Source organism: Perna viridis, chromosome 15 (assembly GCF_037379345.1).
Source record: "Perna viridis isolate PV_CMFRI_1.1 ecotype Kerala chromosome 15, ASM3737934v1, whole genome shotgun sequence".
NCBI lineage: Eukaryota > Metazoa > Mollusca > Bivalvia > Mytilida > Mytilidae > Perna > Perna viridis.
Genome location: NC_142459.1, coordinates 4536916 through 4550104, shown reverse-complemented (window position 1 = coordinate 4550104; position 13189 = coordinate 4536916). Strand labels below are relative to the sequence as shown.

General features: G+C 31.3%; 1 protein-coding gene across 3 annotated transcripts; it reads right to left on the bottom strand.

The window, feature by feature from the left end:
- Positions 1–499: 499 nt before the first annotated feature.
- LOC148596642 (AP-3 complex subunit sigma-1-like) lies at positions 500–12309 on the bottom strand. Of its 3 annotated transcripts, none has more exons than XM_088562882.1 (7): positions 12135–12309; positions 10175–10266; positions 7762–7873; positions 6432–6503; positions 5742–5849; positions 3354–3377; positions 500–810 (listed from the first exon to the last, which is right to left on the bottom strand). In XM_088562882.1, exons 1-7 carry the CDS (start codon positions 12201–12203, stop codon positions 697–699), a joined length of 591 nt encoding a protein of 196 aa, XP_088419008.1. In that variant the 5' UTR covers positions 12204–12309; the 3' UTR covers positions 500–696. The 3 variants fall into 3 exon arrangements, with proteins under 3 accessions (XP_088419008.1, XP_088419009.1, XP_088419010.1); XM_088562884.1 differs by lacking the exon at positions 3354–3377 and adding an exon at positions 4853–4901 and having other exon boundaries at positions 661–810; XM_088562883.1 differs by lacking the exon at positions 3354–3377 and having other exon boundaries at positions 12135–12308.
- Positions 12310–13189: the final 880 nt, after the last annotated feature.

The following is a 13189-nucleotide window of genomic DNA, read 5'->3' as shown; positions in this document are numbered from 1 at the left end:
GGTCTACCTCCTTCAGTTCCAATCCACATAAAATTCAGATGGTAGAGGTGGTTCATGATGTAGAAATGGTGTTTTTTTCTTTTTCTGCCTACATAAGCTGTATTTTTACAAAACTATAGTCCTTTCCTTAAACAGATCTGTATTTTGTTTTGGAGATCATACCATCATTTCCTACTTTAATCAAGAAAAATAACTCATGCAAGTACCAGTTTCATACATAATCTATATTAGTGCAACGACCACATAACCAACTATGACTGATTATGTAGACAGTTGCTTTTCCTGAACTATAATTAAAAGTGAATTTAGTGGGTTTTTGACATGCATGAATCCCTTTTCTCTGATGTTTAATTTGTCTAATTTTTTACTGAAAATTATGAATGAGGTAGTATAATTCTAAAAAGAACTTAGTACTATCTATAAAAAGTGGGGAATATCAATGTTCAAAATTATTACTGGAATATATAATGTATTAAAGTCAAAATTATACAACAAAAAATATGTTTTTCACAAATCTGTACTATATATTCAATAAATAACAATCACAATATCTCTAAACAAAGAAAAAGACCACTCTTATTCAGTTATTCCTTGTCCTCAAACATTCTAATGACTTTGATTGCACATTGAGATGGATAATGAGTTAAAATATTCAGAATGTTGACAAATGAATATTTATGATCAGTTTATGAATATTCATGAGAGCTTGAAATTGGGTAGGTCTGGCAGTTTGATGTCCTTGAACTTCTGTGGAATATTCATGTCCTTGACAGCATTTACAGCTCGACCAGGAGCAGCAGATATACCAGCCTGAAATTTAGATAACATTCATCACCATTTTAGGTAATAGAAGCTGCATGTACAAAATATTAGCAAATTTTACTCCTAAATAATTAATGAAGGATGAAACTCTTCTTATACAACCATTGAAACTCACTTAAATAAATGTATTAGAAAATTATATTTGGTCAAAAAGAAGGTAAATTTAAAGTACTGTTCCTGAGTCAAGAGTTATTTACCTGGTAGTATGGAAACAACACACACACATTTAATTTGCATACAAGGTCAAATTACAATGTAATATTATTCAAAACAACACCAAAGGAATTAACAGACAATCTGATACATGCATATCCACAAACATGTATAAAAAGGTACAAGTGAAACAACTAAAAAAATTCTGCTTTAACAAAGTCATATATTTTGTTTGTAATTTCCCAAATCTTGCCCCAAAATGTGTTGTTCTATTCTTCCAGAAACTGGCTAACAGACTGTCAGGAACTAGGAATCTTAAAAAAAAATTGGTAATTAAAATATCTGGAGAAAACACCAGGAGATATATGTAGTGATAAAAATTTGTTTGGAAAACACTAAAATTTCTCAGGAAAACATCATGACATAGTTACACAATTTCATAGGAGGAAAACACCATGATATACACACCATAGTATTACAGCAAACAGGATAGTCAACTTCAGGGAAAAGAGTACCAGTATCACCAGTATCTTAATGTAAGTTTGATAAAGTAAAAATCTGTGTCCTTTTTACAGTATACTGAAGAATCTTACCAGGTAATTGTCATTTAATTAAGAAGAGACCATATCTATTCTCTGAAGTTCACTATTTAACATGCTGTAAAATGCCACTGTGTTAAATTTTCTAATGAAAAAAACATTACATAGTAAAAGAATTTCATGGAAAAACACAGTGACATATTTTTGTAATTTTGTTGAGAGTCATTATATCAGATATTCTGAACTATGACTTACAAATGCCATTTATCAAAAGAAGTCACAACAGCATGAAAATTATTTATAGAAATTTAATAAGCTAAGCCACAGGCCTTGTAGTTTGTCAAAAACTATCTGTATAAACATTTCTAAATTTCAAGTCACAAACAGTAGTTCTGAAGCTGATTATGGGCTGACATACACCAGGATAAGACCAATGTTGAATGGGTAATTTTCTCACAAAATTCTGAGATGCATTGAAAAAAAAGAAGAAAATAAAAAACAAAAGCACCATGCACAATAATATACAAAAATTACAACATCAACCTTTTCATAAGATTTGAATTGAAATATTTTCATGGTTTTCACCAAACCAAAATATGGCCACATGCTGTTCATTATTAAACCTTTCCTATGGCAAGACACTGGCTGATTCAATAATCCATGCTTAAAACACACATGCCAAATACAAAAAAAAGTTGTTTTCTCTACATATTTTGTTAACTGAACTATTTTTATTCTTGTGGAAAAAAACGAATTTTACTATAAAACGTCATTTATATACATGTATAACTCAATATCAATTTAAGGTCCAGGCCCTGGCACCACAACAGTTAAAAATACTTAAGTCTGAGAATCCTAACATCCATGGTAACATTAATCAAAGTCTTTGACATTGATGATGTCAAAAACAGTTAAGAATTTTCTCAGACTTAAGAATTTTTTCAAGTTTCGTAACGATGAAGCCAGATAGGATATTTGAAGTGATTTTTAGTATGAACTAGGGCTTTGTTTATGAGGGATGGAGCTATTTGTACTCAAAAAACAACTTTAATGATCATGTTTCGCTGATGTCTCTAAGCAACAGAAATATGTGAGACTTCCTAGAGACCCAGTTCTGCCCCTGTGTTAAAAGTTCAAATGTTCATTAACGATTTGCATACTTCATTTTCCAATGAACGATTCTGAGCCTTTCATGTTTTCGAACCCCTACATAGATAGGAGGTTGCAGACATCGGCCCCTATCAATGCTGACATACATGTACTTAGTAAAGTCATAAAATTACTATCTCTTCTGTTTGTAGAGCTTCATGTGACTACGTCATGAAAAAAATATGATAAAGGACATACTTTTCTTATCAAAATAAAAGATGAGTTTTTTTTCTTGAAATAAGGCCATCATAAAAAATTCCTTGATACTCATCCAAAATTATTCAAAATTAGGGGCAGGTGGGCAAATTTTATTTTTTTTTATTTTTTTATCAATTTAATTAAAAAAAAGCTGTCAATTTGAAAGAAATTGACCTAAATTGGCTAAAAAATCCAAAAAAAATTTTCTGGGAGAGTGAAAAAATTGGGTCTGGAAGGGATAAGAACCTAGAATAATTTTTATATCACCCTAAGAATGAACTTATAAGAAATTTTTACTATTCATTATGGCGAAAAGTATATTTTTTAAACTTTGATTCCAATAAAACTTATAGCTGGATAGGGAGAAATAAGGTATTAAACATAGAAGCTACGTTAGAAACATTGGCACCTAGTTCTGTTAATTACTACATCAGCCAATGTCTTACCAATTAACAGTTCTGAAAAAAGCCAACAAAAATAGAAACAACCTACCAATGCAGCCTTTTGGAAGGTTACCTAAAAATCAAACCATCAATACCTAGAATTAGTCATATGAACTGTAAATGAAACATGTTGACTCTCTCTTTACAAAAAGGAACAGATTTACTGAGAATTAAATGATTGCTTATTGATATGCTTAAGAAATGAACAGTCAGTATTGAAACCGAAGGGGTGGGTCCAGGTGAGGGCGCAATGGGCTTATGCCCCCCTTTTTCAAATAAAAAAAAACTGAAATTTTCATCAACTGCTAAATATTCTATAAAATATGGCAATTTATTATATTCATTCATTAAACATGTAATAATCTGGTTTCTTTTTATACTTAATTACGCCTCCCCTTCATAAAATCCTGGATCCACCCCTGATCACAGTATTCTTAGAAGTCTTCATAAAACAACGAGCAAAGCTCACAGCCCCAGCACCCGACTCCAGTCAATACATTATGGTCAAAATATAAAAAAAAACTATCAAACTGGAGGTTGACATTGCTTGTCTGAATTCGAATCAAATGATGACACATCAATATAAAGCTGCTGTTAAAATATCAAGTAGCTGTGATAAGTAATTGCACAGAAAACTGTAATGAAATAAGTGGATAAACACATAAACGGACACCACGATCACTATATACTGCCAATTTTCGAAGGAGGTGGCATGAAGATATATATTTATTACAGATTCAAGTAGAACAAAAAATAAATGATTGCAAACATCTCAAAAACACTCCTACCAACTAATTCCTTAATAGGTTCCAAGTTTTAAAAAAAAATAGAAATACTGTGAGCAAGCTCACAAAGAGAATATCCCTACTTCAAATGAAGTTAAAAATACAAATGGAAAGTTAAATTAACTCTCTCTAAGGTCCTACAACAGTAACTATATTCCTTCATATATATATATGATGGCCAGCCTTCCTATAAAATTTCATTTAATTCCCCAGCAGTTTACACATAAAACCTTTAGATAATTTCCTTAAAAACTTTTAACAAATATTGATCCTTTGAGGGCTTTAGGAGGAGTTGCACTGTCTAGCAATGTGGACAGACATACGGACAATCAGAAAGACAGATGGGCTGATTCCTATAAATCCCCCAAACTTTGACTGTGAACAAATATTGATCCTTAAACAGCCATTTCACTGTGAAGACATATATAACCTACCACACCATGCATTATATCACACTATATACTAATGTAGGTTCTAAATCATCTCTACACTGCTGAATCTTGACCACTGGACAGAAAGAAAGACCTGATTTCAAGATGCAAACAGAAACCTGGCTAAATCGGAAGTAAACATACAGTAAAAAATGGAACTGAAAAATCCATATATGAATAAATGGAATTCCTTTTAAAAGCAGAAGTAAATCATGTTCACACACACACACACAAAACTAGATATGTTACAAACTTCACTTCTTGAATTGATAGCCTCAAGATGCACATATCGTAATTATTATGGATCAAATGCAGGGATGTTCAACCCTTACCTTACGGAATAATACTTAATTTTTTCATCTGGATTTTGGGCCTTAAGTTCTACAATTTTTTGTAAACAAATATTCACATAGAATCATATTCTATGTAAGAGAAAAATACATAAGATAAAAACAGATTTCTACACCGGTGAGTACAATACTAATTTCAGGGGATAAAGATGGCTTTCTCTTGGATAAACGCCCATCCATTACCTGATGAAATGAGGAATTTAACTAGACAATTGACACAGAGATTTAAACTTTCCATTATTTCATATGTACATGTACATTTGTATATAAATTTATGCCTATTAAAAAGTGTAAATCTTCTTATCACTTGTCCAGGTAACTGCCTATAAGCAGTTCATCAGGTAATAGTTAATCCATCAAGGGTAGACCAACTCTATAACATGAAGTTCATTACTTCACTCACTGTAAAAATGTATTTTGAAGATGCAAAAATAAAGTACTGTCACATTTTGTCTTAAATGACATTTTGCTTTTGTTCTACCTTAATTCTAAACACTACAACATGATTTACCAAAAGCTCAAACTTTTCTAAACTTTTACTAAATGGAAATCTACACAGGAAAAAAACTGAACATTTTCTACAGTTTTAGCTTTGTCTTACAACCTACAGTTCATCCAGATTTAGCATTGACTAAATAAAAAGTCCATAAAGACAGCTATTTATACATTGCCATAACTTAAATATTTAATCATCAAGGTAAATGAATAAAGACTTCTTTCATTTCTGACTGGATTGTTATTTTTGTTTTCAAGTTAAGAATGCAATTCAAGAGGTCTTGCTTCAACAAAGTCATAATAGTCAATGATTATTCTGGATGGGTTGTATGAAGTTTACTTGCAGTCTGTGTAAACCATACAATGATTTGTTTACCTCTGACTTCTCTAATTTGTTTTGTTCCTCAATTCTAGTCATGATTTCCGTCATATTTGTTTCTAATACCATTCCACCCATCACTAGTTCTCCCAATATATAGTGTACCTAAAATAGATTACAGTTTACCAAAAATAGAATGTAATGTACCTAAAAATAGGTTACAGTTTTCACTAGCTCTCCTAATATACATCGATGTCATCCCTTTTACTTTTGTCCCGAACTCAGTTACAAAAACAAACAACATGAAAATGCCAGAATGTTAGGTAAAAGAACAGATGCATTATCAGTTCTAACTACATGTAAATATTTTATTTATTTTAATGGTAAATTTTATTTAAAAAATATATGAATATTCAACAATCTATGCTGATTAAGTGAATTCTGCTAAAAAAATCCTATCTGAATAATGTACTAAAATTGTTAAGTTCTTTTATTGCATACACACAAAAAAATGAAAACATTATAGAAACCAATAAAAAGCACTTAAAATAAACACCAAAATGAATCAAAATCCACTTATTTTAACAAAAATTTTGACTACCAATATAAAAAGGCAAACTTTAAAAACACTATCATTGTTATTTGTAAAGTTATAACGCACTGATACTGGTATAAATACTTGGATAATGCAAGAAAATTTCTGGTTTCTTTTCCTTCATGTGCTACACTTTATACAAATTTTTTTACCTTATCTACGTGGAATATCAAATCCAGCTCACAAACATTTTCAAAACATTTGTCCAACGTTTCTACAAATACCTGTAAAATAATCAGTTCAAGTAATATTTATTTAATTAAAGGTTCCCAGTCTTATTCATACTACAATTTAAATAGAGATCTTTAATATATGTATTGATATTTAAAATGGCTTCCAGGATTTCATACCTGTTAACCCTTCCAAATTAGGTGGAGACTCAAACAAAACCAATATAAAGTTTAGACTTTCCAACATAAAAATGTAAGATTTGTGGTTAAAATTACTATATTTTCTGTGAAAAATATTAGAACTTTGAATTTTCACATAAAAAATTGAGCACTGGTATGTAAAAATCTGCCACATGAGATAGTGTCAATGGGGAGAACTTCCCACATGAAATAGAGTAATTGAGGAGAATCTTCCACATGAGATAGTGTCAATGGGGGAGAACTTCCCACATGAGATAGTGTCAATGGAGGAGAATCTCCCACATGAGATAGTGTCAATGGGGGAGAACTTCCCACATGAGATAGTGTCAATAGAGGAGAATCTCCCACATGAGATAGTGTCAATGGGGGAGAAATTCCCACATGAACTGAGTAACTGTGTGTTGTTGGTTATAATGTGGATTAAGTGTAAGTTTTTGTAGGAATCAGGCAAAATGGGAAAAATCAGAAACATGTATGTGAAAACCCCACTGATCTGACAATATAACTTCATGCAAGGATGCTTTCTCCATGTTCTCTATATGAAAAGACCATTATTTGATCTCTGTTTCACTGGACTTGCTCAGAAAGTTTTCAAAAGAATGTTAAAAAAATGAGGTTTTTGACAGAATTATCTGCCCTTGAAATGTTCATTTTCAGTGTATTTCAATTAAATTATAACTCAACTAATACGATATGGAAAATCTTAGTCTTTTTTCCTATATTCTAAAGACCAGGAAGCTTACCCTACCTGTGCACCTGGTCCAATTAGACTATATTAATGCTATAGACTGACACTTAAATACTGAACTTTTTGATAAATCTTAATGTTTAAGTTGAATTGAAAAAGAAAAAATTGCTGGAGTTAGTAAAATGATGACAGACTTGTATTTTTAGTAACTCCTACATACACTATAACAATCTGATTAAATTAAGACCTATCAATTGTTCCATTCAATCGCTTCATGTAGGATCTAACGCCATTCTACTCTCTAAATGGAACAATTGCTAGGTCTAATTTTAATTTGTTTGTTTGTTGGGGTTTAACATCCAAGCAGCAATATTTCAGCTATATTCAGACAATTAATTTTAATTAGATTGAAACTGTAAGTACCTGTATCAAATCTAAAATGCCCAGCTCACTTTCTGATGAGTCAACACAGAACACAAAATATAAAGTGGCATAATGTCTGTAGATAAGTTTGTAGTCAGATCCACCAATCAATCTGTAAAACAGCATATAACTGTATACCATACAATTAATGTACTTGTATTTCAAACCCATTGATATCAGATTTGGACCCAGTTCCATAAAAAATTCTCAAATTGACATTTTACCCAAATCTTCAATTTCGAGCGATCTGATTGGTTGAAATTTGAGTTGTGGAAGGATCTGACGAAAATCTCAATTTGAGATTTTCATGGAACCAGCCCCAGGCTGTTTAGACACTAAAATATAGTCAAAGATTTCCGTATGCTAGAAGTTTGGTATCTAAAAGATTGTTTTAATGGGTGGGGCCTACATACATGTACATGTACACAACTACTGTGAAATGTACAAACAAATTTTGGTTGGAAGTTTTTGATGCATGGAAAAAGTAAATACAGTTGGGAATATTTTGTCTCCAAATAAGATTTGATCAATTCAACATAAAATTATAATTAAAAACAGCAATAGTCCTTCAAAAAAAAAGTTGTAACTTAAAAATGAATATTTTCTGCAGTGTTTGCACTGCAGTTAGACAAGTCTGTTTCATTGAATGAATAAAGGAGATTTTGTATGTACATGTATATGCATAGGATAAAGTTTAAAAACATAAATTAACTCGATTCATTACACATTAAATAATAAAGATGTTAGATACAGTGAAACCTGACATAACCAAAACCTGCGTAAACCAGAAAACTGTACACACCAGACATCTTATAAAGTTCTTACATATAATTTAGGGGGGTACACAACACCTAAGGGAAATATAAAGAAAAATCAGCAAAATGTTTCATTTTGAAAAATTCTTATATCAAACTCAAAGCATCTTTGTGATCAAAAGTTTTGTTAATGAAGCTACTATATGTTCACTGAAATTATTCCCATGAATTTTAGGCTCTGTATAATTGAACTGTATGTGGGAAATTACTAAAATCAAAAGTATCACTTCTATCCACAGCAGTTAGGTATACATGAAATCATTTGTTATACTAAAATGTTGCTTAAGGGAATGCTTCCTTTAAGAAATAACTGTAAAAGCAAAACGTATTTATTTTGTGACATTCTGATATAAAACTCAAAGCATCTTAGTGATCAAAAGTTTTGTTGATGAAGTTACTCATTGAAACTATTCTCATGAAATATGTGGTTAAAATTTCTTGAAAAACATTGAATAAAATTTCAAAAATTTTTAAAGGGCCATATAAATTTAAGAGAAGAGGTAGACGTAGGGTAAGGGACATAACTCCTGAAATCAGTGATACGTTTGTAACAGAGCCTATCAAGCTTTCAATTTAAACAGAATGAAATCAGTCCATTTACTTCGATGCTTACAAGAAACTGATGTAAAGTGCTGAATACAAATGTTCCAATGATTTCTAAGAGTTGTGTCCCTTAAAGTTTTGAACCTGTGTAAACCCAACATCTACCTTACCCAGAGGAGTTATAATTTACACAGGTTTCACCATATTTCTTTCCATTATGAGTAAAAGTATGATCATGAATCCTTTATAAGTAATAATATATCAGAACATGATTCATTTTACTTTAAATGATGTAGACCTATGTTAGATACAGTGAAATCTGATTTAACCAAAACCAGTATTAAACAGAAACTGAATAAACTTATGATGTCCTTACATATTAGTTAAGTATACACGGCCTAATCTAGAGGGAGAAATGGGCAAACACTTTTCCTTGTTTGTGCTCATTACTCCCATTTGTCTTTGAGAGGGAGAAGTTTTTGTAATAGATTACAAAGACAAAAAATGTAAATATTGTTTGTTTTTTTTTTCCAGAATTTCCTGAAACTTCTCCTAGTCACTGATGTTCTGAACCTGTTTAAACCAAAACCTACTTAAATCAAACATATCCTTCACCCAAGAAGAGTTTCACTGTACTTTCTACTTTCACTGTTTATTTACTTCCTGTATTCTACTACAAGTACAAGTATGATCATGAACCTTTTACATGTATGTAACATTACATCAGAATGGTTTCAAGAAAGTTACATGTAATGATATTGTCATCATACTGAGGCAGAAATTAAAATTTTGTTTGTCTTTTCCCAACCTACATAGAAAAATTACCCTACCGAATAATTTTATGCTAATCTTTCAGCAAAAAAAAATTTACTTTGCAAGTAATTTAACACTAAAACTGATGGTTTTAAATCAAAATATGGGATTCTGATTTTGTCCCTATACATTTGTACTTACATGTACATTTTAATGAACACTGAAAACCTGGAAAGGGCAAACAGAAAAAGCTTCGAAGCATATCATATACACTGAAAGGTAAATAGTTCAATGTTACTTACGTGCCTCCTTCTAGAAAGTTACAAACATTATCATCACGTTTAGAGACTAAATGGAAAGTTTCACGTACTATTTGTTGTTGTAAGTCTTCAGGCTGAAAGTATACAAAAACCTAGCAAATAAGTCACTTATCAGAACTTTGCACTTGCTTCATTTTACATAATTATCATGTGTTCCTTCTCAAGAAAAAGACGTAAAAACCAAAATTTGTTAAAAACTATGGATGAGAAATCAAGGAAACCAGGATTAAAACTACCAGGAATTGCGCTAGGCTTTGCCAATGTCGCAATTTGCAATTTTTTATTTGATCTGGCGACAAAAATAACCAGTTGGCGATTTTCTTGGCGCCTAGGTTTTGTATGTTAAAATTGTCAGCAACGGATATTCTCTCCAATTAAACAATTGTGTTGACACCTAGTCAAAGTTAATTAACCATAACCAATTTACAACTGAAGCCAATCAAAAGTAATTAGACCAGGTGGCCGTGACTCACAATATCCTCCTGGGAGGTGTCAATCAGATGTAAATATACTATGGAGCCAATCAAAACTCTTATCATCTGGTCAAAGGTAAACACAATCACGGCCATGTGCACGTGGCTACATACGAGCTTCACTGCCCTGTTAAACCATATGATACATTCAGAAACAGATTTACCTTATAACAGAATAAATTAAATCCAATCAACAATGATTATCCCATCAAGACACTGAAAAGCAAGAATTGATAAAAGAAAATGGATGACATTTGTTTACACTTTTGTCATGTGCCTTTTTTTGGTGGGAAAATCAGTAAACAAAGAGATGGGGATTCCCAAATTCTAATTATATTCAGATAAATAGAATTCAAGACAATTGAAAAGGGACACAATCAATGGTAAATGTTAGTTTGCTAGAAATTTTATCACTTGATAAAAGAATCAAGTTTGTTGGAGATTTATAAATAAAAACAAAATTAAATTTTAAGATAAACTTAATTAGACCACAGAGGACAATAGTCAACAACGAACATGCTTTAAAATTAGGGACTATATGAACATAGTAATATAAAGTCCTTGATAGAAATAAAATACCTTTTTCTGGAGTAGTACTTTATTATTTTGCATATAAAGTGACAAATGATTTTATATTCTGACTAAGACTAGAGCTAAAAACCTGCTTTATACATGCATCAAGAGTGAATCTTGGATACATGTATGTCATGAATGAAGGGGTTATTTTGATGAATTCATGACTTGATACTGTCATATCTAAAAAAAATTAGAAAAAAAATTTTCAGCTCCCATTTTGGCTCTAATTTCTGAAAATTGGCGACAAAATTTGGCAGCTGGCGATTTTTCTGGCGACAGAATTTTGAAAGCCAGAGCAGCTCCTGACTACATGTATAATCAAAAGAATATCTTCCACAAATTGACAAGCACAACAAAAACATGCAACAACCAAATTAATACGTGGAAAGAACAAAAGTGCATGCAAATGAGCAACCAAGACTCCACTGAAAACTGGGAGCATGGACCAGGTTTAAGGTAGAATAAGCATCCTCTGCTTTTCTAGAAACACTGACGAGCTGTTCATAAAAAGTCAAGTCCAGTTCACTCATAAAAAGTTACATCTGGTGTAGACAAAAGAGGAAAGAAAAAACTGTTATTGGTCAGATGGATACACTTTATTGGTAAACAAGTTAAACATGACAATATAACTTTTGTATTGATGACTGCAACATAACCCTATCCTAGAAGTGGCAGAAGCTTAATTGTTAGTACAATGTAGAATGCCTGAAGATAAACACCCCTAAATGTACATGTACAATGTACCATTGTGTAACTTGGAATCGGTTAAAACTACATGTACATGTACATTTACACGGCTGGTAACTGGTAAGACATAGGTATTGTAACTGTAATAGTTGAATTTAGTCTTTCTGATAACAACCAATGCCATGGTGAACCGTGTTAAAACTTACGTAGTACTGGTAAAATTTAGAAAGTCTAGGCTTTCCATGGTTATTAAAAACCAAAATTGCTTTTATCATTTTAAAGACAAGAAGGTATAACTGGTTATTTTGACATAATTTTGTAAATTTGAGGAGGTGTCGACGTTGCGGAAGTTGAAACGGTATCAGTAATTACTGACCAACTTCGGAATACTTAATACATCCGTAATTTTCATTTCGGCCATAAGCGAACAAACCATCCAAAAATAAATTTGTGCAAGTTATTTCAAAGAACCAAGATTTTGCTGAAAATCAAAAGAATGTAATCCTGGGATCAAGACAAGACATGGAAAACAGACAAATACAACAAAGAACATAAAATAACCAAATTATTGGGTCTCACTAATTGCCGACAAGAAGCGTCAAGAAGCGACAAGAAACTTGAATTAGCGACACGACACTGAATTAGCTACAAGAAGCTTGGATTAGCTACAAGAAACTATAAAATACCGACAAAAGGAGATATACTATATTTATTTGCTGTTTGAATTATAAAAAAAAGATGAAAAAAAATTTAGTAGGAGAACTGAAAATGGAGAAGATTGTAAAAAGTTATATTTTAAAAAAATATGTACATACATAGTTGATATGAATTTGCCATGTAATTTAAAATACAAAAGTTAGTGACAAAAGAATGAAGAGGAAATGATTCTTTGAGTTAAATAAATTTTGGGACTTTAATAGCAAAGTTACCCATCTGTATATATCAAAATTTCCGATGTTATAATTGATTGTGGTTTTTGCGTTATACGCGTGCTTAAAGTTGACCAAAGTTCAAAAATGATTGTTGCTTTGTTTCGTTTGTTTTATTTCTTTGTTTTTTGTTTTTTGTTGTTTTTTTTTTCAATTTCTTCTTTACTATAATTTTGAATTGAAATAAAAATGTTTAAAATTTCGAGGCACGTGTTTCGACTATTGAAGTCTCATCGGTAACGCTTTGCAAAAAATAGCGGAATTAAATGCAAATTTAAAGGACCAAATTAATTCTTCGGATTTTCTTTGTTTCATGATTTGTAATTTGTTCA

What these genes read in the sequence shown, in the direction of transcription:
- LOC148596642 (XM_088562882.1), bottom strand. Translation starts at nt 12,203, where the DNA reads ATGATAAAAGCAATTTTGGTTTTTAATAACCATGGAAAGCCTAGACTT. An exon ending in AACTTTCTAGAAGGAGGCAC is followed by an intron (nt 7,874 to 10,174) that starts GTAAGTAACATT and finishes GCTGTTTTACAG; the next exon opens with ATTGATTGGTGGATCTGACT. An exon ending in ACAAATTAGAGAAGTCAGAG is followed by an intron (nt 3,378 to 5,741) that starts GTAAACAAATCA and finishes TTTGATTTTTAG; the next exon opens with GTAACCTTCCAAAAGGCTGC.